A 25,227-nucleotide genomic window follows, 5' to 3' on the forward strand; every position below is an offset into this window, starting at 1 on the left:
TCTTCTACCAAAATATCAACAGTGCAGTTATCCGATTCAGAGGTTCAACTCGCACAAGACTGGCTCGTACCCACAGAAATGCCCGGTCTTTTTTTCCCCCCTCCGTGATAAATCATCGACTGTACCTGCAGTAGCATGACTTGTGCAGATGACAGGTACACGGCGTACCTCCGCGTTTGTTGGCGATGAGAAGCACCCTCCTGAGCAGGTCGCATCTGGGTGATAGCATTCTGACACCCGCAGTCCGACATTTGGCATTCCATCAACGTCTCCGTCCCAATCAAACCACACTGAGTCATCTACTGCGGGAACGGGATCACTATCTAGCCTTAAGACTCTGGGATCTCTTAGGAGATAGACCCACCAAATATCTTGAATTGTAAGCTTTACAAACGGGGAAGATAGTCCGCAACACGCAAATATTTTGAGTTTACTATGAGTGCCTGGCTGTCGAAGGGGGAAATTGTAGAGCTGTATTTCTCTGCCTGAGGACAGGGTGGGGGTAGAGAAAAGGGAAACTGCTTTAGCCCTAATCATTAATGTCTGACTCAAGCAAGCCTACTTCCTCTTTCTCCACCCCTCTTTCCCCTTCCTTAAACTAAACATATTCTAAAACCCGATTTTTTTTTGTGTGTGTGTGCATGAAACTTTCATGAATATCGCAGGGAGCAGTGATTCATGAAAGTAAGCTGCGTGCGAAAGTTTTTGTCTACATACAATAATGCATTGAATGGCAGTTCCACTCTGTATGCCATCCTAGACCCCGTTTACAGTGCGAGGCTCGGCCGTGGCCGAGCCGCGGCCGAGCCCAGCCCCGCTTCAGTGTAAACGCGCAAAAGGCCAAATGCGAGGCCAAAATTGGCCTCGCATTTGGCCTTGCTCTGGAGGTGGTCTCGGCCGCGGCTCGGCCACGGCCGAGCCCTGCCTCTTCTTGGTGTAAACGCAAACTGGGCCAAATGCGCGGCCAATTTTAGTCTGGCTTCCAAACCCTCTGCCTGTATCTTTCGCTATTCAGGATATTAACCCCCTCAACGTCGAAAACTAGTATAGTTTAAGGTGGTTTTGTCCTGCAAAGGATTTTTTCCTTCGGAAAAGGCCTTAGCCCGAACGGCGATCTTCGTCGCCACGGAATTCATTTGGCAAAGGGTCTGAAAACCAGACTATACCAAATTGCGTTTGAATCAAAGGTTTGAATCAAAAGCGCGACCGAGCCCAGCAGTGTAAACGGACAAAATTGCGAGGCTCAGCCGCGCAATTGAGGCCGGACTCGGCCGCGGCTGAGCCCGGCCCCGCACTGTAAACGGGGTCATGGTCAGCAGTTCATAAAACTTTCTGTTGCAAAAAGGGCTGACGGCTTCAATTTGTATTTTCATGAAGCGAATGTTTATGGTTTTATTGTGCACTGCCGATTTGAAATAAATCATCTCAACACATACATATTCCCAGTTAGGGGTTTGTCTTCCTTTTCAAGCAAATAACCAATACACATACAGAACTTTTATAGGCTATATGTACTGAATACACCATAATAATTATATTTAGCAAGTCTGATTTTTTTTTTTTTTTTTTTTTTTTTTTGCAAATCAGGACTTCGCGACAATTTCGCAGGTGGTTCACGGTTGAGGAGCGCATTTCTAAAAGGAGAAATGTATTCACATCATGTCGGGATCAGAGTTGATATTTCCATGTGTGTTAAAATTCACAAATAGCACCCGACTCGCAAAAATAAAAACCTTGTGAAATATTTTGCGTATATTATAAAACCCAACTGTGAATGAGCCTCTTGTTACATGTACTTCATGATTATCAATCACACATCCTGAAATACATCATGGTGACATTCTGTGAGAATCTTGAGGAAACGAGACTGCCTGAAGGACATCAGTACCACACCCAAAGCCTGCATTAAGGCAGAATCCTCCCTGAGGCTCTCACACTTCCCTCGTGCCATGGAGAGAGCTGAATGTGTCTTCTTAATACTCAATCCATATCAACATCTCTGCATATTTCAGTTTACAAAGTCCTCTAGATTCAATAAAGTGACACTGAGCATTTCTAAGACACACACCAAATCTCTCAGAAACTGACAGTAACATGAATGGGATTAATAATTCTGAATTCAACAGAGATAAGATTTCAATATGATTTGATCTTAGACATATGATATGTGAAGTTAATGCACTGATTGTACTTACATGTTTTGAGTGACTTTTCCATCAAGGGCCATCAAGTCTGCTACTTTGTTTGTATCAGGCAGCAAATTCTACGAAAAGAAAAAGAAAAAAAAAGTGAAAGTAACAAATCTGCAATTAGCAGTGGACACTTGGTACATTGTGTAGATTTACATTGTAATTCAATTATGGCATTGACACATTAATGCCAAGTATTTATAACAGCAATCACAATTCTTTTCCCAGCTACAGTCAAACCTGTCTATAACAGCCACACAGGGGAAACAATAAAAGTGGCCAATATGACAGGTCGGTGGCTATTTTGAATTTCTAACACTTGCTTTGCATAATAGCATTTAAGATATTTTTGCAAATTTAAAATTTCTTTCAGCCTACTTCTGTCCTTTTGATAGGACTTGGCAGAATTTACGCAATAAATGTAAAAGCCAACGTATTCATGGCTGATCTAACAGTTCAGCTAAATTATTGAGGCCACTATATGCAGTTAGATATTCACCACGCGCCGCACTTGGCAGGTGACTGCTGTATAAAGGGTCTATGTAAATACAGCAATTTCTAGAGGGGATTTTTCAGTGCAAACTATAAGCAGGTGGCTGCAATAGACAGGTGGCCATTAAGGTAGGTTTGACTGTACATGTATGAAGTCTGTGATATTTCATGTTTTAATTTAAAAAAAAAAATCTCCAGACAAAAACTTTTTTGTTGATTCCAAATCTGTATATTTCCCTCCCTGACCTTATGCATCAATGAGTAACAGCCCAGACACAACATCTTTGCTAAATAAGTCACAAATTCCACTGAGGGAAAGTAATTCCAACATAGTTTCTTTTATCATTATCTGTGTCTAACTTCCTGTAAGAAACTATCAGCTCTGAACATTTGTCCCCAGTGGTGGCTACTCCATTGCGGGAGAGATAAAAACAGTCATGTCTAAGCAGCACGGCCAGAAAATGACTACACTGTATGTACATGACAGCATGCACACATACAGTTTCACTGAAGAACTCTTGGATGATGTACAAGTCTGTATAATATATGCATTTCCTGTACTCTTTTGGCCTTTCTTCATTACTTTTCTATTATCAATCTGTTGTTGTTGTTTTTTCTTGGCATCCTTCATTTTAAATCAATGGCCACTGATGCTTCAAAATCCGATTAGCATGCTCATTGCAGAAGAATATGATTTTGAAACTTTGCACAACTACCCATTGCTGTTAACTGCAGGGGATAAACTACAGCTATGCTAAAACTACATTTATATCACTTCTGCAAGTTGAGCACTATGATCAATAGTGTATGCACACACTCATAAATACACACACACATGCACACAGACAAAGGCCATTAAATAATAATATTTGGATGGACATGGAACAAGAAATCAACCTATTTTGACCTCTTGTAAAACAAATCACATGGATATGATAGGAATAGCCATAGTGCACAGCAACGACAATCAAGGAGAGGGAATTCAGTTGTGATCTGCAACAGAAAATCAATACAATGCAGGCATTCCTCTTGCATCACAGTAAATTCAGATGTAATGTACTGCCTTCTTCTTGTAAAAAGGACAAATCTTTTTCACCAATGGCCTTTAATTCTACATTTTTTTTTTTTTTTTTTTTTTACTCAATTTGAAATTTTTACACAATAAATCATTGACACTGAGTTTAGGTAGTTAATACAATATGCTTTGTTCTCTATCTAATTTACTGTTGATATGTGGTAATTATAGTATTACACATGGACCAAAACAAAAAATTGAAATGTAAATTGTATGTTTTCATGCAAGTATCACAAGCTGCAAATTGTGTGGAAAAATTCAAAATTTTCCAATCTAAAATTCCCTCTTATCCTAACCCCTCCTCCCACCCCCAACCCCCCACCCCCACAATTTTGAAGAATTTTACTTATGTGTTGTGACTTTTTATGTGTTTCATGCATACATGTAAGAACATCAGTCTTTGATACAAACATTTTGAACTAAGAAAAGAGTACAACTCCAGTGACATAAATTTTGAACTAAGTAAAAGAGTACGACTCCAGTGACATCAAAAGACACACTGATATTCATGGAAGAAAATTGATTTATCAACTAGATCCCATTTTGGGAATACCTTCATTTTTATCCCTAATCCTTACTCTAAAGAAATCTTGTGTTATCAAAGGGAATTTGTATGTTAAAGGTAGGGAATCCCATTTGCATGCCTCAAATGAAGAGTTGTATAAATACAGTGGTATGTTGAAGAGAGTATCATTTTAGAAACTCCCATAACGTATTGAAAGTGGAAGGTAACATTATAGTACATTTTTATTGACCGTTAGATTTTAAATTGAATTTTTTCGGGGCTCACCGTAAATTCCAGTACATTACTAGGCTACAAATGTACCTTTGCAGACCCATGCACTGCATGTGTGTCCATCATGTATATTTTGTGAAGAAAGTTCATCAAAACTTACAAACATTTCTATATACATTCTTGCCACACACTCTATATGTTATTACATCAGCTCTTATACGTTTAGATTTGTGTTTATAGATAAAAAATACAGAAGAATGCAACAAAAAGGCTTAAGCGTGGCTGACACACAGAACTACTGAGTAGTTGAGTTTTGTGCATTATTCAAATTGTAGGTAACTGTTGACTTCCAAATTTCTCAGCAGTGGCCTAAACAAGTCCCCTGAGGTTCATATTTAATGTTTTGCTGCATTTTGGGAGGTCTGTAAAAGGTATCCCCTACCTTTAAGCCATAATTGGGCTGTATTTTGCCAATTAGCACAAAAACTGTCTGAAATTAGCTGTCAACAAGTAGGGTTTAAAGGTAATCCTTCTTATCCCTAATTTCCCTTTTTAGATATGATAATGGCCTCCCTAAGGCTACTTGAATTGATTGACAGACTTGCATTACTGCAAAGTTTGGAGAGATATTAAAGGAATGCTCACAAGATACCTTTTAAAATAGGATGTTACTGCGTAGAGCTTGGTCATGTCAAAGGTTAAAAACAACAATTTAACAAGGAAAATTAGGAGAATAAACCTCTGTGCAAAAAGTATACACATACAACATAAGGAGAGTCACTACATTATACATCACATAATGTGACATCTAGTGGTCACCCTGAAACAATTGTCTTTTGCACCTGATCAAGACATTACTGGCAAACTTTCTTGTTTGTGAAAGAACACATTTCACACATGACCCTGCTAAAGTGACATTGTTTTAATTCTAATGATGCTAGAACACTTCACCTCAGACAACATACATTGTAAGTTCTTTCCCTTTAATAATATATGCTGGATAAACACAAACAAAAAGAAATGCATGGAAACAACCAATTGTGATGAGGAATTTTCCTCCAGAGACATCCAGCAAAATTCATGTACATGTACCTATGATGGCATCTTCAAAGTCTTCATATGATTCTGTTTCAGACAACATTCGGACACTCAAAATGATTCATCCTTTTTCTTGCCTTAGCTGGGCTCACAAAATTCCCCATTTCTGCTTTGATTTAACCAATTGGTCTAATTTTTTTGTTCAACACGAAAATTCCTCTTTCACAGTATTCAGCTTACATTCATTCCTCCTGACAGAATAACAAATCTATACAATTTGAGAAACAAACAAAACAAAACAAAACAAAACAAAAAAGCTTGTTTTTTTCCTCACAACAACCAAATTTCACTCCCTGAACCATGGATGCAGAGTCGTTATAGAGTACTAAAGTGATAATGTCACAGTCTTTTTTACAGCTTGGTTTGGATCCACGTGTGAGCATGGTTTAATAGTGCTGTTCACAGATCCTCATTCAGGCTAGGTGAGGTTGTTTAGAACCAGTTTCCAAGGCGATGAATGGCTATGACATCAAACTTTGATGCTCTAGGGGGCCACAAATTTGAAGATGCTCATGACGGATATGTTCAAAGACAGCCTTTGGCTGAATCTTGTTGCCATGCTTAAATAAATGAATGAAATATACCGAAACAAAACGAAACCACAACATGGCAATATAAATTCCACAATATACTGTACATGTACAACTAAATGTCTTGAAAAGGCATGTTTCTTTACCTTAGCTGATTGGTCTGCTGCAGTGTTCATGGGTGACAGGTCCATTCTGATATTGACCAAAAAACAAACAAACAAACAAATGAACAAACATAAACATGTAGCTGATAAACTTGCGTTTCTCCCTTCTCCTCTCAATGCATCTATTTTTGCCTAGTATTCATTGCATTTTTGTCAATTTCCTTACCATTGATAGCAAATAAAACTCTGTCAACGTTTATATTTTTCTTGACCTTATCACCTTAAGATATTACCACCACATTTTTGATCAATACTATCAAACACTGCAAAAACAACCTGCCTTGTCTGCCTGTGGTTTTAAAAACATTACACACATTGTGGTAGCTTGTGTAAGGAGATTATGGGGATTAACTTTTTCCAAACCCATATATGTATTAAACAAGATTTTTCTCTCATACATGTACTTGGTTATAAATACTGTTTACATACATATGGAGAGCATACATAGCATGTAGCATAGAATTTATGTATTTCATACACTTTTGTACATTTGTTACATGGCACATATTCAAACCGTTTGCTTGACATGCTTACAATAGAAGGTTCTACAACCAGAGCAATAAAGACGAAGCTTGGTGCAGGCTGGTCGTACAAAGTCTAGACAGATGCGTTTGTGTGTGTGTGTGTGTGTGTGTGTGTGTGTGTACGCGTGTGAAACTGTTTATGTGTTCGCACTAGATCACTGACAGACATGCTATTTCCCAAATACATAAACCATACTTTTAAAAAAAATATGTATATCAAGTGAAACAGACTTCAGCAGGGACACAGATACAATCACTGTACAATTCCTTATCATGGTATGAGTATTGCCTACTAAATCATAATCTTGTTCATAAAATTCCAGGGTTTTACTGTTGCCTTTTTTTCTCAGAGTGAAAGTCATCATCCGTTAAATTGGTTGCATACTACAATAGTATCATAAACTAAAAATCAAGGCAAAGGATAAGTACAATGGAATATAATCTCCACTCTTTTTGTGGGGAAGAAATGTTAGGGCCATGTAATACTGTGCACGCCATATAATTTCACCAGTCTAAATTTTCACGAATCGGTACTTCCCGACAATTTCGCGAGTGGTTAAATTCACGATCGTGGAGTCCTGTACTGAACGGAGAAATGTACACACGTATGTCACATTCATATCGGCATTAGAGTCAATATTCTTTGCGTAGCAGCTGACTCGCGAAATTGGCAAAAATAAAAAACCTTGCGAAATATTCAGCATATACAGTATGCGAAGTTAATATTGTAATGTACACATAGCTTACCTTGGAAGCTTTGGCAGAGAATCTGTAACAGAATAAACGGTAAAAGGTGGCAACTTAATCATGGAAGTAAACAATTTAATAAAAAATTATACTCCTTAAAGATGTCACAGTTACGAAGCAACATACAATGTATAATGTATATTGAAAACATCAACAATTTAAAAAAATTGTGTACTTGATGTAGAACGTAATATTTTGGTAGTCCTCTATTTCTCTTCATCTCTCTCTCTCAGGTTTCTTCGTTCTACCTCAACTGAAACTCATACAGGTTTTTCAGAGAATGACTAAGAATTATATTGAATATAATCGATGTCACACATTTTTGATAGTGACAGAGTTTAAGCTGAACATTAACAAAACGTTAATTTGATTGATTATTTTTCCTCTAGAAAATGAGTCTCATCAACAATCATCTCTTACTAATGATCATTGGAATGATACATTCAAAGTGCATTTTACTGTAAATGGTATTTTGTGTAAGAAAAAACCTGATCTAACTTAATCCTCCAAACTGAGGATAGCCCTATAGGTTAAAGGGATCGTATAGTTTTGGTTGAGACCTAATTTCAGGTTTCTAACATTTTTGGAGAGATAATGAGAAACCTCTTATGAAATATGAAAGAGCATGTAATTCTATGAAGAATTCAACGTTTATTTGATGAAAATTGGTTTGAAATGGCTCAGATATCCAAAAAAGAGCGATTCTAATAAAGTCTTGGACCCACACTTTATTGCGATCGCTTTGTTTTACTTTGTTTTACTTTGTTTTTGGATGTTTCAGTCATTCCAAACCCGATTTTCATCAAATAAACTTTGAATTCCTCTTAAAATGGTATGCTCTGTACTACATCATAAGTGTTTTCTTGGTATCTTGCAAAAAGTTGAAAGCCCAATTCTCATCTCCACCAATACTGTACCATCCCTTTAATCGTTCAGTTCTGTATGGCAGGTACAGGTTGCAAAACTTGTAGCATCCCCGATTAAAAGTCTTTGCTGGCTACTGATCACCACGGGGCTGGCATGCAGACTCAAGATTTCAGTTCATTTGAAAGATGAAATGAACCTTCATTTGGAAATGACCAGTGTGACCTCTGTAAATCACACTGTTCATTCGAGACATATTTGCATTCTTTCTTTGATCGAACAGATTAACCGGTTAGAAATTAAAATGAGCAACTGGCAAAAAGCAACTTCACTTTTTTTTTTTTTATATATTTGGGTCCCATCCTGACAGAATTTAGATGAGTAGCTGCACTAGATCTACAGATCTAATAATTGGTGGAACATCTAAATATAGGATTCTACTTAATTTTCATTTACAGGATATGAAATGTCACAGCTTTGATACTTTTGTGAAAATCCAACACAAATCCTTAGTATTTCAGTCATGATTAGTCTTTATACAGAATAAGGTTTTGATTTTACAAAAGAAGACAAAAGTCATGTAGCATGTTTCAGACTTCAGAATTTCAGGTCCATCTTGCGTTGAGTTGAGTCTACCCAGATCATGAAAGGATCTACACCTACGGTGTACAATGTACATTGTACATGCTACATCACTCGGGTCCATGTACAAGATACAACAACTGAGCGTAGTCAACCAATTGAAGACCTGGTAGGATGGGGAGACATAAGTGGTCCAATTGAATTGATCTTCATTTGCTACTCACAGAGGAAAATTTGAAAACTCTGATTAGTGCCAATCAGCCATGTGTCACTATTAATATGTGCATCGAAGCTTACGGTCATCACCATCAGTAACAGTCCACTCCAGTCAACATTCTTTGGTTGTGTGTGTGAAAAGTAATTAAGTTGTAATTTACACAATTCACTACAGAATTCTAAATGTATCGGAGCTGGGCCAGCCTTCACACTCCATGGTATCCCCAAGCCAGGTAGGTCTTTAGAATTACTCCTACGAGCAAATTTGCTTACTTAACTTGTCTGTCAAACAAACTTTGAATTAACCATTTAGCAACAACATTTACTCTAACTGTATTAGGTACCAACACAGTTTAAACACTGCATCATGACCATGCAAATCCTGGCATTACAATTACTCTCTTACTGCCAGCAAAATGCATAATGCTCAATATGGACATACACTTGTACCACGGCATACATAATGTACAGTAAGTTAAATCACATGAGGGACAGACATATCGCATTAGAATCTAACCATGCTAATGAGTTAGATCCTAGGTACATTTGTAACATGGCAATTGTGCCCTTTATGGCCCTATATTATCGGTACCTCAATCCCCATACACCAAGGTGATATCCCATGAACCACCTCACACTGAGCAGCTGGCGAGCTTCTCTTGAGAAGTTCACTAAAAGGTCACTAAAAGCCCGCCTCACCCACTGTGCTTCTAGCTGCGTAGCTGACACATCGAACACTGTGCATGTGCGATCGCGATATCACGTGCCTTTGTTCTCTGCTGCAGGATTATCAAGCTTTACATTGTAATTTTACATGGCAGAAAATTGTCATGATCATGGCGCAAAATGTGAGATAGTTGGTAGTGGGAAAGTCTGTGATACAATTATAGCTTCCATTTCTGAACATCCTGGCTAGCCACAACAGTCATACTATATTTTTATGCCTAGCCCGTCATCCATCCCGACCCTATCACAAATTGCACAAACCACCCACACGGGCGAGGCTTGTGTGTGTGATAATACAGCCCTGTCGCTGTACACAAGTGCGTGCTTTGCACAGCGTCTGGGGCTGATCGGGCAAGTAAATCAGGAACAGTGTAGACGATATAAACACAACAAACTGACGAATCAGGATAAGATTTTGGACTTTTTTTTTCATTTCACAGAATAATTTTGCCAAGGCAGTGGACATAATGTCCTCTGTGATAGGTTATTGATCCCCTGCTTGAGATAATAGGGAGTTTTAGATTTTCGTGACGGGGACGTTGAGAGTGGGAAAACCCGTTCTGAGCATGTGCAGAATCGCTATCAAAGTCGATCTATTTAAAGCTCGCGTCGTCTGAGTTTTTACTACGCACTCTGTGCTATTTTTATGTCTGCTCAATTCACGACGTTGAGAGCTACTTCATGCACCGATCATATGGGGGCGCCATTTTATTCTTTGATATTGATTGCATCTCAGCATAATCTAAAGCTGCTTTTCAACCCAACGCAAGGAAGAGGAGAACGTCCAGCTCAAGCATTGTCTACCAAACGTCCGCGCCGCAAATCTATTAAAAGCATTAGGTAGATTTCTATTAACGCAGCATCCATTCATTTAAAGTCAATAATGATGGATGAAAGTTTACCACTGGTTGCGTTCCATTGTGTGCCAATGCACAGCACCCTGTTTGTCTCTTCTCAATCACGCCGCGCAGGGAAGGGCGTTAGAGCAACCATGTGGCGTACCATAGGGTGCTTTCATTACTTTGTAGTGGGGAGCGACTTTGGACTGACTCGGACTGACTCGGACCGACTCGACGACCGACGGACTGCCCTCGGGTTCCGAGGGCGCGCACATGCTCTACATCGGGGAGAAAGAACTACAATGTATGCGCCCAACTGAACTGGATTCACTAGTTCTTTGTGTGGGCCCTGGGCGATTGATAATCCTGCCTGAACCAAGGAGTGTCATCCTACCTAGTCAGGCAAGTATCATTGCCAAAGTCTTTCTTCACCTTTTGAGTGGGTTGGCCACCACTACAACACACACTCATGTTGACACATACACACACTACATCCCAACGCGAAATCTCACACACATGCACACAGCACAGTACCGGAACACATGCTGTCAAACCCGCGGTGCCGGATAGTAGGTACAGTACCGTACTCAAATTCGCACGCACTGCTCGATTAGGGTAAAATCTTGCACAGGAATAGTAGGGCCGTAAAGTGCACAATTGCCGATAACACTAATTTGGTAAAAACATAAAAAGGACTAAACAAGGAGCTTCTGTAGGATTTAACACTTAGACACACTAGTCTACACTAGTGTTACAGCCAGGTTAGGAGGGAGCTGGATGGAGAGGCCCATGACCTGCCATGTACTAATGATGTAAACACTCACATAGACCTAGACAGTCTAGTAGTCATAGATCACAATCACTAGCCAACAATTTGCAACCGGCTAGGTTTACTTCATAATGTCATGCTAATGCCCACAGTTCATGTGTGCACTTACTTGCGAAAGCTGAAGTCGGCAGCTAGCCTAACCAGTTCAGAGCCAGCAGAGGCTCAGCTACATTCACTTCCCTACAACTTCAGCAGAATCGACCGCGCGCCCGCCCATTGCATTGGCATTGCTATGCCTATCATCAGTGACAGTGTACCACTATCATACAAACTGACTGTACATTTTAATTACCTGTGCTAGCGTGCGGGAAAGCTCCGCTGTTACTATTGTGGTTCTGCTGGGCCTTCCCCACATGCAGCAAATCTTTCAGAACTTGCGAGGCGTCACCAGCACTTAAAAGCCTGTTTAATTTTACACGGCTGTCGCTGGGAAGGGCCGGTTCCATGCTAAATTACAAGAGCAGAACATGCACAAGCGTTGGCCTTTCGTACAAAACAGTCCATTCAGTGCGTGTACTTTTCCCGAACATGGAAAACCAAAGCCACTTATTATCCTGACACAGAAAGCATGTAGGCCTATATTGCAGAGTAAAGTAATTGGCTGAATTCACTCGCTGATGACGTCGTGTGTATGGTATCTTCACATAACGCAAGACCCCGCAAAACATGACCGAGTTTATCTGAAGTTCAAATCAAAATTAATGCAGTTCGAAAGGTGATGAAAAGTAACGAATGCATGAATAGATAGATAGATAGATAGATAGATAGATAGATAGATAGATAGATAGATAGATAGATAGATAGATAGATAGATAGATAGATAGATAGATAGATAGATAGATAGATAGATAGATAGACAGATAGATAGATAGATAGATAAATAGATAGACAGATAGATAGATATAGATATAGATAGATGGATAGATAGATCCCGATAGATAGATAGATAGATCGATAGGTAAATAAATAAATAAATAAATTGATTAATTAATGAATAGACTGTGAGACTGGTCTGTCGACATAAAGACCGCACAGTAAGTTACCTTCTGTTTACTCTGTTTTGTCAATTATATACGAGAGCATGGACCAAGTCTAAAATAATAATGGACTACGGTAAAGTGCTCATGCATATTATACCTAAAAAGATACTCATGTTGCTGCTGTGAAAACCAAATGCATATAGGATATAATACTCTTCGGACAAATTATCATACAACCGTACAGTATGTATCTCAAAGTAGATCCATGATATAACATATAAGAACAAACAATGATGCACTACATATAAAAGTACTAAGAGATGTAAAACACTGTCAATTCATAGAAAGAGGTATAGGTTTAAAGGGATTCTGGTTGAGATGTGGATTCTAGTTGTAACTTCTCACAAGATAATTATAGAAATTAACTTTTCACTAAGAAATGTTAAAGAACATACCAGAGTAATTCAAAGTTTACTTGAGCTTGAGATACCCAGAAATATATGGTGTCCTAATAAAAGGCGAGTCCCACTCTTTTATCACGACCACTTTGTTTAACTTTGTTTTTTAATTGATATCTCAGCCATTTCAAAATGAATCTTCATATCAAATAACCCACTTTGAATTCCTCTTAGAATTGTATGCTCTTTAATATTTCATTAAGTGGTTTCTAATCATCTCGCAAAAAGTTAAAACCTGAATCCCCATTTCTACGAAAACTTAATATGCAGGCTGATCCCTTTCAATTTGAAAATATCAATAGGCCCATAGGTGCAGAATCAAACAGCTTCTTATAATAAATGTAAAAGTAATCAAAATTAGATGAACAGAAAGAAACAAGTAAAATCTACTAACCGTATACATAGGTCCCTATTCAATGTGTCTCTTCTTCCAGCGTACTAGTCACTACTATAGATACAGATATGTGGTAGAAGTAGAAGTAGAAGTTGTAGAACCTACTCGAGACTCGAAGTGGCTTTACCCAGTGTTCACCTCTGTAGGTAGGTGTATGACACTGTCCTAATATGGAGATTACATGCTCTCTATCAATTTAATTCGTGAAATATATTGAGTCATTGTTGATTTCTACGCATGTGAAAAATAGTTGATGGCATTACGCCTTCAAACTGTTCATGCTTGAATGACAATACTTGTACTATTATAGTGATTACGCGATATCGTCGATTATTTCAGGTGTGGTGTCTCTGTCGCCCATGCATTACGCAAAAAACAAGTCTAGAATGCAAAGGCGTATGCAATACGAGTACTGGTACACTGCTGTAATGCACACTGCACCGCACATACTGGGCTACGACTAGCCTATATCAAGATATTTGTATATTTATTATGCACACAAAAGGTCTAACTTCTTATCAAATATCACAAAATACAATTGATGATAAATCTAGTATTGATTTTTTGCCGTAAAAAACTAAAAAAAAAACATTGAAATTTCGTGCTAGGAGATGCCTCTCATTCATTTAACCCAAAGGGCCTTGAAAAAATCTAGCGGTTCCTTCCTCATAAACGCACGCACGTCTTCCTCTAGCTCGCTCGCTCGCTGGCATGCGCCGCTTGCTGTATGTCCCGTGTCTGCTAGGACCCTTGGCCCCTGCTCCGCTGCTCTTCGTGAGCCTCTACCTACCTAGCCAAGCCCGCCGCCGCCGGGCCCGGGCCAGCTAGGCTACGGGGCTGTGGAGCTAGCTCGCTAGCACTAGACTCTATCTACAGCACTAGCACAACTAGCCCCGGAGACCGCGCCGCTATGCGGCGGGGTCCTGGCGGCTACCTCGCAGTTTCGCTAAAGTGAGAACCACGAACAACTCCCTATTGCCACATACGGCGACTTCACGAATAAATTATGGGTAAATTTCTATTATAAACACAGTGACAATAAAAAATGAAGTACACATTACCCCATTGCCTTGGTCCTTTTCACCAATTTATCTGGAAACTGCAAAATTTTCCACATTTTTTAGGAGTAAGCGGCCTGCCCTAGTGGGAGAGCCGTGCTACCATTTTGAACGTGTATATCCATTAGTAAGCATCTGCGCATGTAGCGAGTAATACGTAGCCTTTTGTCAAGGCCCTCTGGCTGCGTGGTGTAGAGAGCCCAGCCGAGTAAGGTAGCGCGACTCGCTTCGCTCGTCCGTTCGCTCGTCCGTTACAGCGAGAGGGCCTTGCCAAAGGCTAGCATGCAACGTTAGTGAGCATCGGTGAGCTGAAGATAATTCGCCTTATAAGACAACATTTTCTGCATCATAAGCAATGAAATGCATCAAAAAGTCGCCGATTTGAATCATTTAGGTTTAATCGACCCATGTAAGTATTCCTAGTAGTTTTTGTTGAAAAATTAAGGAAATATAGCGCCGCAACGGCACCCGTTTTGTACAACATTAAGATCTGAATGCGAAAACGGCGCAGCCCCAACGCTGCACGTTGGGGCTGGTCGCAGTTATAGCACAACATACATAGCATGGCCTATCAAGCGAGCGACTCAGCCGATCGACTGCAGAAGAAGTCTAACTAAGTTACTGAGTTGGTAATTTTGAGCGTCAAGACGACGTAATCCACGTGAAGTTGCGATTTTTCTCTTTTTGATTTGTTCATTGGTGAGTGAAATTTAGATGGTGTTCGATGTTTAGTGAGCGAAGATATGTGTGCATGTGTTTCCTGTATTGTTCGTATTCCACAGCACAGGACAGGTACAACTGCTGTAAAGTGTAAGTATACTCTCCACACGACCACAGCAACACCTAACGTTAGACCCTACTCACTAATTAAAGTCGTATAGAAAAATGAGACATCAGGCACTCCGGGTGTAAAGTTTACATTGTAGATAGGAGGTTTATTAGAGGCTCTGCACCGAGGCAAGTTGTCGGAGCAAGTACTGATGATGAAATTGTGACACACTGACAACACTGCTGTGCTCCCTTCACACAAAGAGCAGTCGGCATTTATATTATACATGTAGAACAGCAGAGAGGTGACTCGCCTCTCTGGTATCAGACAGTAAAACAAGGGGGTTAAAGAAGGTAAAGCAGTAGTGGTCAGTGTTGACAAGCAATTACCTTGTTTTGGGATTATTTATGGGCGGCCTTATTTATGTACATTACAGCTAGCGGCAAAAGTAAGGCCCTAAGTCTATAGTGACTATAAGAAGACTGAGTGGAAGTCGGGTGGTAGAGAATTTGTTCCGCTTTAAATAATAGAATACAAGGAATTGAGTCCGTCATGATACTGCGGACAGACACACTGGTGAGCAGAGGCTCGCAAATCATCATTAGATAGTTTGTAGAAATAATACATGATAGAGAAACTGATTGTTTGAGGAGAACCAGAGGAGAGGATCAATGACCCACAGAGAGAGGAGGAGAGAGAGTGGGAAGGATGGAGAGATCGGAGCGGAGAGAGGGAGAGATTGTGGAGGAGAGAGAAACAGAGAAATGTTGATCGGAGCTGCTACAGATGTAAAATTAGATCTATGTCGCTGTGGTTAGCTTGGTATTGAATTGAGCAAGGTGAAGTCACAAGAACCCTTACCCTGGGGCGCTCCTTCACACAGTTATAAATTTACTTCGCTTTCGGACTGGTCGCAGTTAAAGACATATCTGTACTAGTGATCTACTAGCTTTCTAAGGCAGATGTAAGGCTATTGTAGATGGTAGACCTACACCATTCCTCTGCAATGTGTACCTACTGTACTGGACATGGTGATACATGTATTGCTTATCAATATGACATTAACAACGAACCAAAAAGGGAAGCATTTTAATCATTTTTGCTTTGAAGTCTCCTCTTATAGCCTCTTCAATTGTACTGTGAACAAAACATGTTTTGTCTAAGGAACTTTGGACAGTGTGTACAATGGGGTTTTCTTTGCCAGTTGGCACTCAAAACACAAAATTTACTAGTTAAAAAAAAGTCTTCATTGTTTTCCTTTCATAATCATAGGGCAGTTTGCATTGACATGCACCATCCAGTGCTGGCTCTGTTGTCGAGGGCATATGTGCCAATGAGGATGTTGCAACCAAATGGGATGAAATGTGCCTCAGCGTGGCTTCTGCTCCAAGGGAGGACACTGTCCCGAAATCACCTTCATGTGAAGCAGAGATCCAGTCAAGCGGGGATAGAGGAGCCAAGGCTCATCATCCAGGGCCAGGAGTTCACCAGGGATGATTTCACCACTGTCACCCCAAAGATCATCTCACGCGTTGGTACCAACTTGCATAACCAGCCGCACCACCCTCTCTGCATCATAAAGGAGCAGATACGAGACCACTTCTACAAGAGCTTCCTCAATCGCCGCGGCAACCCCCTGTTTTCAATCTACGACCACATCAGCCCCGTCGTCACCGTGCGGCAGAATTTCGACAGTGTCTTGGTGCCAAAGGACCACATTTCTCGGAAACGGGGGGACAACTATTACATCAACAGGGAGCACATGCTGAGGGCTCACACCTCAGCTCATCAGCACGAACTGATGCAGGCTGGCCTTGATGCGTTCCTTGTAGCTGGTGACGTGTACAGGAGAGATGAGATCGACACCAGCCACTACCCGGTATTTCACCAGATGGAAGGGGTGCGGCTTTTGACCCAGCATGAGGTGATTTTCCAGCAACTCATGACAAATATTGTCATGATGTACATTTGATATTCAGGCAAAGCTTGTGTTCCCAGATGAGCCATTGCAATGGAGCGTAAGTCTGTTCCATGAAGATAGTCCACAGTTTTAGCTTAAGCTCCTACTGATGCTCAGAGATTTCCTGGCCAATTTTGAGATTTTTTTTTCATAGTTTACCTTGAACAATACTGTATGAGCTGTTATCTTTGCAAGGGTTTAATTTTCGTGAATTTCACGAATCACCGTTGGATTACGAATTTAACAAATGAAAATGTGAAAATGGGGAAATATCCATGTGATTTCCCTAGGTTCCCTCCTGGTTTCTGTGATTGCCCAAATGTCATTCTTTCGACTTGCAACACAGTGTCACATTTCCAAAGTTCATGTTGCTCTGCTACCATGATTTTAGCTTGAATGAAGCCCCACTACATGAAAGACTATTTGTGAAAGTAGTTTGCCATAATAGCAGAGACTGTCAAACATTCAAGAAGGTTTCAGAATTTCATCAGGCTTATGTTAGGCTGAACTGCATCTTGCAGTGAATGTTTCACACTATTCGATTTGCATTGTGATCATTTTCTTGTAGGCAATCTGCCTGCAGCATCTACAGATGATATAGCAAATTCAAGAAACATTCTGCATTTTGCACCTGCAAAACTGGTATCATAGTTTGAGGTGCAGTAGCTGAATTCATACATGCATTTAAATTCATCAGAATAGTAATCACCACATGAAGTACAAGCTGCTTCAAGGGATTACTGCATCAAGGTATCAAGGTAAGTGTTGTTGAGTATTTGTACTGCCTTGAAGATGACCTTCTGGCTCTCATTGCAATAATATGTGTGAAAGATCCAATGATAACAATTCTTGCTTGTATGGTAACTTCTTGTAGCAACAGCCAATTGAGAAGCAGGATTCTTGTCAATACAATTACGTACATGTACACTTGCTCTTCCTGCAAGAGTTTCTAACATAGCAACTATTCATGAAATGGACCTGTGGTCTTCTAGTTGTTCAGCAGGTGTACTGATGCGACTGACCTCAAGCTCTTTGAGACAGTGCCGACCAGGAGGACCCAGGAGAAGCAGGAGACACACACGCTGGATGCTGCCAAGCTTGTCGAATTTGAGCTCAAGCAAGTCATCACATCTTTGGCAGAGATGCTCTTTGGGAAAGGTAACAGATTGTAGAAGCATATTCTTCTCTCAAGTCTATCAAAGCCTCTCAAATGAGTAGCATTTATTTCATTATAATTTATAGAAGTTTTTATGCCTCCGCCAACGAAGTGGCCGGAGGCATTATGTTTTCGGGTCGTCCGTCCGTCCGTACGTCCGTACTTCCGTACGTCCGTACTTCCGTACGTCCGTACTTCCGTACGTCCGTACTTCCGTACTTCCGTACGTCCGTACGTCCGTCCGTCCCGTTTTGTTTTTGTCGATATCTCAAGAACCGTGTGGTGGTTTTGCATCAAACTTGGTATGAGGGTATATCCTTGGGGGATGATACTTTGTGTGGATTTTAGGGTCACAGGGTCAAAGGTCAAAGGTCACATGTTATTTTGTGAAAAAAAAATTGAAATTTCATGTTTTTCTCCATATCTCGCAAATGGTTCAAGGTATCTTCATGGAACTTAGTATATATGCTTGTACCGATGGGCAGTGATTATCTAGGGAAGTTGGGGGTCATGGGTCAAAGGTCAGGGGTCAAAGGTCAAGGTCAACTCCTCAAAATATAACTACTTTCCTTATATTTATGCAGTGCCTGAAGGATTTTTTTAAAACTTGATGTATGCATGTATAACCCAATATATATTTTGTGGGAAGTTTCTTGCCAAAAGGTCAAAGGTCAAAAGGTCAAAGGTCAAGTGAAAGTGCTAAATTGCACTTTTTCCTCCATATCTCAAAAATAACTCAAGGTATTGTCATGAAACTTACATATTTATGCATGTTCTACCTAACAGTGATTCTCTTTGGAACTGTGGGGTCAAAGGTCAAAGGCCAGGTTTCGATAATACTATTTTACCATTTGATACTGAAATTATACTTTTTCTCAATACCTTGAAAATTACTTAATGCATAAACTTGTAAAAGGGTCAAAAGTCAAGTGAAAATCATCAGTTCCCCCAAATACCTGCACTCTTGATGTTTTAATCATTCGTCCAATTGAACGTAGTTCTAGGAAAGTGAACATTCAGCACATTTGTGGCAAACCTGTCATTTTGATATTTTGCCAATTGTGTGAAACTGTCATCACACATTGTCAAGACATTGTACTATAGACCTATTAGGAGAACCATGTATTATGGCGGAGGCATACACCAGTCGCCGTAGCGACATTTCTAGTTTGATTCTATATTTGTGTTGACCAGTAATGAACTTTGAGGGGAAGAGTCCACCAAGAGACTGCATTCTTAGTTAACAAGAAATCATGACACAACAGGATTTCATTGCATTGCGTTGCATTTCTTCCCAGCAGTGTTTACAGTGTTTCTTCCTAGCTTTCAATAGTCACTCGTGATCAGATTGGACTTTTTATGTAAGACTGAACAAAACAAAACAAAACAAAATGTAACCTGTATATACCTGCCGTGCATCTTGTTTTTTTTGACAAAGATGAGTTTCACAAGCAGTTTAACAGTGAGGACACACTGTAGGCCTAATGTTGTAAACTGAAATTGTTGAGTGTAAGTTGTAACTGTAATTCTTGTAATATACATGTACTTTGAGGCAGATTTATGTACATTATAAACTTGTGTTTAAAATAAACTAAATTTGAATCATAGGAGAGAAATTACCGATATACATATATTGTTGAACATGATATTTGGAATTGTTAAAAGGATTATTGAAGTGTTGTGATTTGGTGTAGTGAATTGCAAGAAGTTTGAGCTGAGTAGGTCCTACATATTGTGCAACCTGAAGTCAAAAGGGGTATATGAAGACAGAATGTTTGCATTGTTAGGAAATTAGCATGCATAGATCTCTGGATAAAGAGAGAGAGAGAAAAAAAAAAAGAAGAAGAAGATTGATTTAGAGTTTTAGGAAACATCCATAAGGATGCAGTTCTGTGATTACTTTGTTTTACTTACTAACTTTGTAAGGTGCCTTTTCCAGACAGTAACTTAGATTACACTTCCTTTTCTTGCAAACCCTCTTGTTATGCAACTATCAGATATTGAATGCAGATGGATTGAGACAGAATTCCCCTTCACACACCCCTCCTGGGAGCTAGAAATTCTCTTCCAAGGAGAGTGGCTGGAGGTTCTTGGGTGTGGCATCATGGAGCAGAAACTCCTCCAGTCTGGTAGGAGCACTCTCCTCCCCCCCCCCCCCCACCTGGGCCACTCTTGCTCCAGAGAGCACAGTATTGTTACACTGAGCTCTACACCAGCTAACAGCTGGAGGGCTGAATGACATCAAATGAATAATGAGCTACTGTAAAAGCTGTTAGTTTTGTGTAAAGATATTTTTGCAAATGAGGTCATGGACATTTTTGCGAGATGCTGTTTTCGCGAATTGACATGGAAACTGTTATAAGTGCAAGTATTTCTCGAGTGCATGGTGATATTTCTATGTGTTCTTAAATTTGCAGTCCAATAGTGATTCACAAAATTCATGAAAATTAAATCCTCACAAAAATAAGAGCTTATGCAGTAATCAAGAGAAATATGGAGACTCATAGCTGTTACTCTGTCATTCCCCAAAGTTTGTTTCTGCTTATGTGCACTATTAGGTGATTGGACGGGATGTCCTGACACTGTAAATGAGACTCTAAATGAAAATGGTATATCAGTCCTAATCTTTATTGTATCATAACCTTTGTGAGAAATTGTTGTTCTCTTGTGCCTGATTTAGTTAGCACATAATACATTACTGGCAAGCTGTTTAGGGAATCAATTAATTGCTAATAATAGGACCTACTTCACCTATTGAAGCCCAGTCCCGAGTATACTCAGGCAGGTGTGTATGGAAAATGTGTGTTGTGCCAAAATCGGCCCGTCCTCAATGGGTTAAACTGGCAAATTACAAGAAAGTGCATAGGCACATAAATGATTAGATGTACTGAGTAAATGCTAGCCATGGTTTCAGTGTATGAGCCAATGACCAGATAAAGAATAGAAAAGAGCTTTAAAAAATGTTGAAAAAACATAATCCTTGAAGACTGATAAAGGCACTTGTTTTGCAAGTCCATTTAGCTAGTTAAGCAACAATTTCAATTTAAAAGCATTAAAACATTTATTTCAACCTCAAAATGGTCTTCCCATTCAGCTGGAGCGGGATCTTCCATAGGCTATGCCTTTGGCCTTGGACTGGAGCGGCTGGCCATGATCCTCTTTGACATCGCGGATATCCGCCTCTTTTGGAGCACTGACAGCAGATTTTTGTCACAGTTCAAGGTGGACGATGCTACGCGCGTAAAGTTTAAGGTAGTTTGTCTCAATTGTCTTAAACCAAGTTGGTCTACTAAGGCTATAGATTTTTTCATTCAAAGCACTGTAATATTTCAGTATTGACTCAAAACATCAGAATATCTGACCCCAAATGCTAGGATTGCTTTTAATATCATTATCATGGCAACCATGGTGTACAAAGGTTGATGCAGCAAAATAACTTCACAGTAGATCAACAGACTTCATTGTGTCAATATTCATATTTATTCTTGATTAGGATTATGTATAAGTGCCAGCTAACTGCAAGCAGGACCACAAGCAGGAAAGATTACAGAAGAACAAGGAGAGGATTTGAAGAAAAAGAACAAAGAATAGAGAAAAATAATTCTAATTTTGAATCATGAAAAAGTTTTGTACAAAACAGAGAAGAGAATATGTACAGTTTTGTATCTCGTCCAGAATAATTCCACACTTCCCCCATGTCATTGTGAGCATGATTCATTGCAAAGAATCCAACTTCTGCTTTGAGGCCATTTTTGCAAAATTTCTCCCACTCTAACTATGTGTCTCCCGCTTAAAACTCGGCTCTTTCCTTAACATACATAAGTTTTGTCATATTTTGATAAAAATGAGGCTAAGATAGCAACAGAGATCATCTACTGAAGTATAACCCTAGAGCTAGACCCTGGCGGCAAGGGATATCCTGCATTGTGCTCATCACATGCACTACGCTTTTATGATATGTGACCCTGCACCTCAAAACAAACAAAAAGTCGCCAGATATGAATTTTTAGTTAAGACCATATTCTGAAAGAGCTGACTTTAAGCTTTAAAATGATGTATAATTCAAATCAAATGGACTCTCCTAACCTATCTAAATATTGGAAAAAAAGCACAAACTCAGGAAAAGTGTGAACTGAGAAAAGAGACTCTGAAATACAGTGTCTATTCAAGCGCTTAATCTTTACCAAACCGTGCTGGCTGTGCGATGAATGGGACAAAAAACAGGAAGTAAACCACTAGAGTAACAACAATGAAAGGATTATCAGATTAAACTGAAATTAAGCATGCCTCATAAACACATTCTGTCCATAACTAATGCCAACTTTCAAAGCAGTAGCACTATCCTTTCAAAAGTTATTAGAGTTGAAAGTGAAGAGTGTGGACAAGGTTTTTCAGAAATGAAAAAGGGATTCTAAAGACACGCCTAATCACACTATTCTACCAAAAATGTTCGAGATAAACTGCTAAAAAAAAACACACGTTCCTGCCCGTTTTATGATGCCAAATTTTAGCATAATGTAAAAGAAGACCCGCTCTTTCAGAAAATATGAAAAAGTCAAGTTCGGCTAGGTTGACCCATTTCACTTATTTTCAGTCCTCATGCAAAATAAGTGTGTGCGACTTTATGTTCGTTTTGAGGTGCACGGTCACATATTGTGTATATGTTGGTGTGATCAGAGTCTCCAGTTTGCTTTGGAAGATCAGGCAGGATAATCTCCAGTCGAAGAGATGCTAGGTTTTGGAGTCTCTGTGATAATCATACAGGTTTTTTTATTTTTCATTGCCCCCCCCCCCCCCCCCTCCTTTCTCTCGCTGGATCTTGTTCATCTCCAGCCATTCAGCAAGTACCCTCCCGTCATTCAAGACATGTCGTTCTGGTGCCCGGACTCGCAGTACGAGTCCAACGACTTCTACGACCTCGTCAGGTCTATCGGTGGGGAGTTGGTGGAGCAGGTGGCGCTAGTCGACGACTTCACGCATCCCAAGACGGCCCGCAGGAGCCACTGCTACAGGATCACCTACAGGAGTATGGACAGGACTCTGACCAAGGAGGAAGTGAGCAAAGTCCACTCCTCCATAAGAGAGACAGCAGAGAGAAGCTTGCGTGTGGAATTAAGATGAAGAGCATTTGCAGACGGGACTGTTTAAACCAAAAGCTTAAAGTGTGTAGTGGAAGCACCATCTGTGTTCATTATCCTTTGAGGAAGTCGCCACCTCTCTGTCACTGAATGACAAGGTTTCTTTCATCATCTTCACCAGTCTAAAGGTGATGGACTCACATCTCTATACAGTTTGCCTATATCATTTTTATAACCGGTATATTATTTTCATGTATTCTTTTTGCAGGAATTGAAATCAAGCCCCTTCTTTAGTTTACCACAGTCTTGATGAAGAAACATTGTGCAAGTATGGCATTTCAGTGATGTAAGTGACCATGAAAACAGCTCTTTCACTTATTTCTATATTATTTCTATACACTGTCCTTGTGTTTGATGGACTCTGAAAGTGTGGAGGCTGAGAAAGCTGGACCATTTTTCATCGAGACTTGACAATGGTTTACACTTTATCCAGATGCATGGAATAGGTGTAGAATTATGCCATCATGATTTTTAATGAAATCAATAGTGTGACATCACAGATACTCTGTGAGAAAAGTTTGTGGTGGAGATTGACGAGATGAATGTGGAGTAATCATCATGAGCATGAGCAGTGATGAGCTGTGTCTCAGCACAGGAGACCCAGAGTACTTCCCTATTTTGTGTGTCTTTGTCTTTCACGAAAAAAGAAAAATCCAATGAAACATTGCATATGATGCACTCCCGTTATATTGAATATGATGCACTCCCGTTATAACGAACACAGTTATAACGAAATTCCTGTTACACCGGTATAAACATCCAGCCCGCAACATTACTAGCTTTTTGTTAGCTCACCTGAGCCAAAGGCTCAAGTGAGCTATTGCGATCGCCCTTCGTCCGGCGTCCATCGTGCGTCGTCCGTTGTGCGTAAACTTTTTAAATTTTCATCTTCTTCTTGAAAACCCCAAGACTGAGTTCCATCAAACTTGGGAGGTAGCATCCCTAGGGGGTTAGGAACTCAATTTGTTAAAATGGGCACCATGCCCCACCCAGGGGGCCCCAGGGGGCCCAAACCCCCAAAATTAATCTGTAAAAATCTTCTTCTCTAGAACCAGAAGTGATAGAGCTAAGTTAATACTATGAGTTAGTACATTGATGGCTGTAGTTTCAAGTTTGTTCATGGCAGAATCAGGGGTGCCCCCCTTGGGACCCAGGGGAGGGGGGTGGGGAGCGGTCCTAATGGGGCCTAAATTGTACATTTTCATCTTCTTTTTGAGAACCCTATGACCCATTTTCACCAAACTTGGCAGGTAGCATCCCTAGGGGGTTAGGATCTTAATTTGTTAAAATGGGCACCATGCCCCACCCAGGAGGCCCCCAGGGGGCCCCCAAACCCCCCAAAATGAAGAAATCTTTAAAAATCTTCTCTAGAATCAGAAGTTATAGAACTAAGATAATACTATGAGTGAGTACATTAATGACTGTAGTTTCAAGTTTGTTCATAGCAGATCCAGGGGTGCCCCTCTTGGGGGGGGGGGGGGGGGGGGGGCTGGAAGTCCAAATGGGGGCCTGAATTGTACATTTTCATCTTCTTCCTGAAAACCTCATGATGGATTTTCGTCAAACTTGGCAGGTAGCATCCCTAGGGGGTCAGGATCTCAATTTATCAAAATGGGCACCATGCCCCACCCAGGGGGCCCCAGGGGCCCCCCAATCTCCCCAAATTAAGGAATCTTAAAAAATTTGGGCCCTTTTTTTTTAAA

The 25,227-nt window shown here is 40.1% G+C and overlaps 2 protein-coding genes across 2 annotated transcripts in view; one reads left to right on the plus strand and one right to left on the minus strand.

The window, feature by feature from the left end:
• Window positions 1-12,155, minus strand: part of LOC140232525 (enhancer of mRNA-decapping protein 4-like) — a 48,103-nt gene extending 35,948 nt beyond the window's left edge. Inside the window, exons 1-4 of the mRNA XM_072312622.1 lie at window positions 11,904-12,155; window positions 7,556-7,577; window positions 6,267-6,312; window positions 2,196-2,263 (exon numbers count right to left, since the gene is read on the minus strand). Coding sequence (XP_072168723.1) covers window positions 2,196-2,263; window positions 6,267-6,312; window positions 7,556-7,577; window positions 11,904-12,057 — 290 coding nt within the window. The 5' untranslated portion in view covers window positions 12,058-12,155. The remainder of the gene's footprint in view (window positions 1-2,195; window positions 2,264-6,266; window positions 6,313-7,555; window positions 7,578-11,903) is intronic.
• Window positions 12,156-15,095: 2,940 nt separating this feature from the next.
• Window positions 15,096-24,974, plus strand: LOC140232600 (phenylalanine--tRNA ligase, mitochondrial-like). Its single transcript, XM_072312698.1, has 6 exons — window positions 15,096-15,200; window positions 16,543-17,194; window positions 18,223-18,388; window positions 20,384-20,515; window positions 21,481-21,638; window positions 23,220-24,974. Exons 2-6 carry the CDS (start codon window positions 16,559-16,561, stop codon window positions 23,505-23,507), a joined length of 1,380 nt encoding a protein of 459 aa, XP_072168799.1. The 5' UTR covers window positions 15,096-15,200; window positions 16,543-16,558; the 3' UTR covers window positions 23,508-24,974.
• The last annotated feature ends 253 nt before the right edge of the window (window positions 24,975-25,227 follow it).

Source organism: Diadema setosum, chromosome 9, assembly GCF_964275005.1.
Source record: "Diadema setosum chromosome 9, eeDiaSeto1, whole genome shotgun sequence".
Lineage (NCBI taxonomy): Eukaryota > Metazoa > Echinodermata > Echinoidea > Diadematoida > Diadematidae > Diadema > Diadema setosum.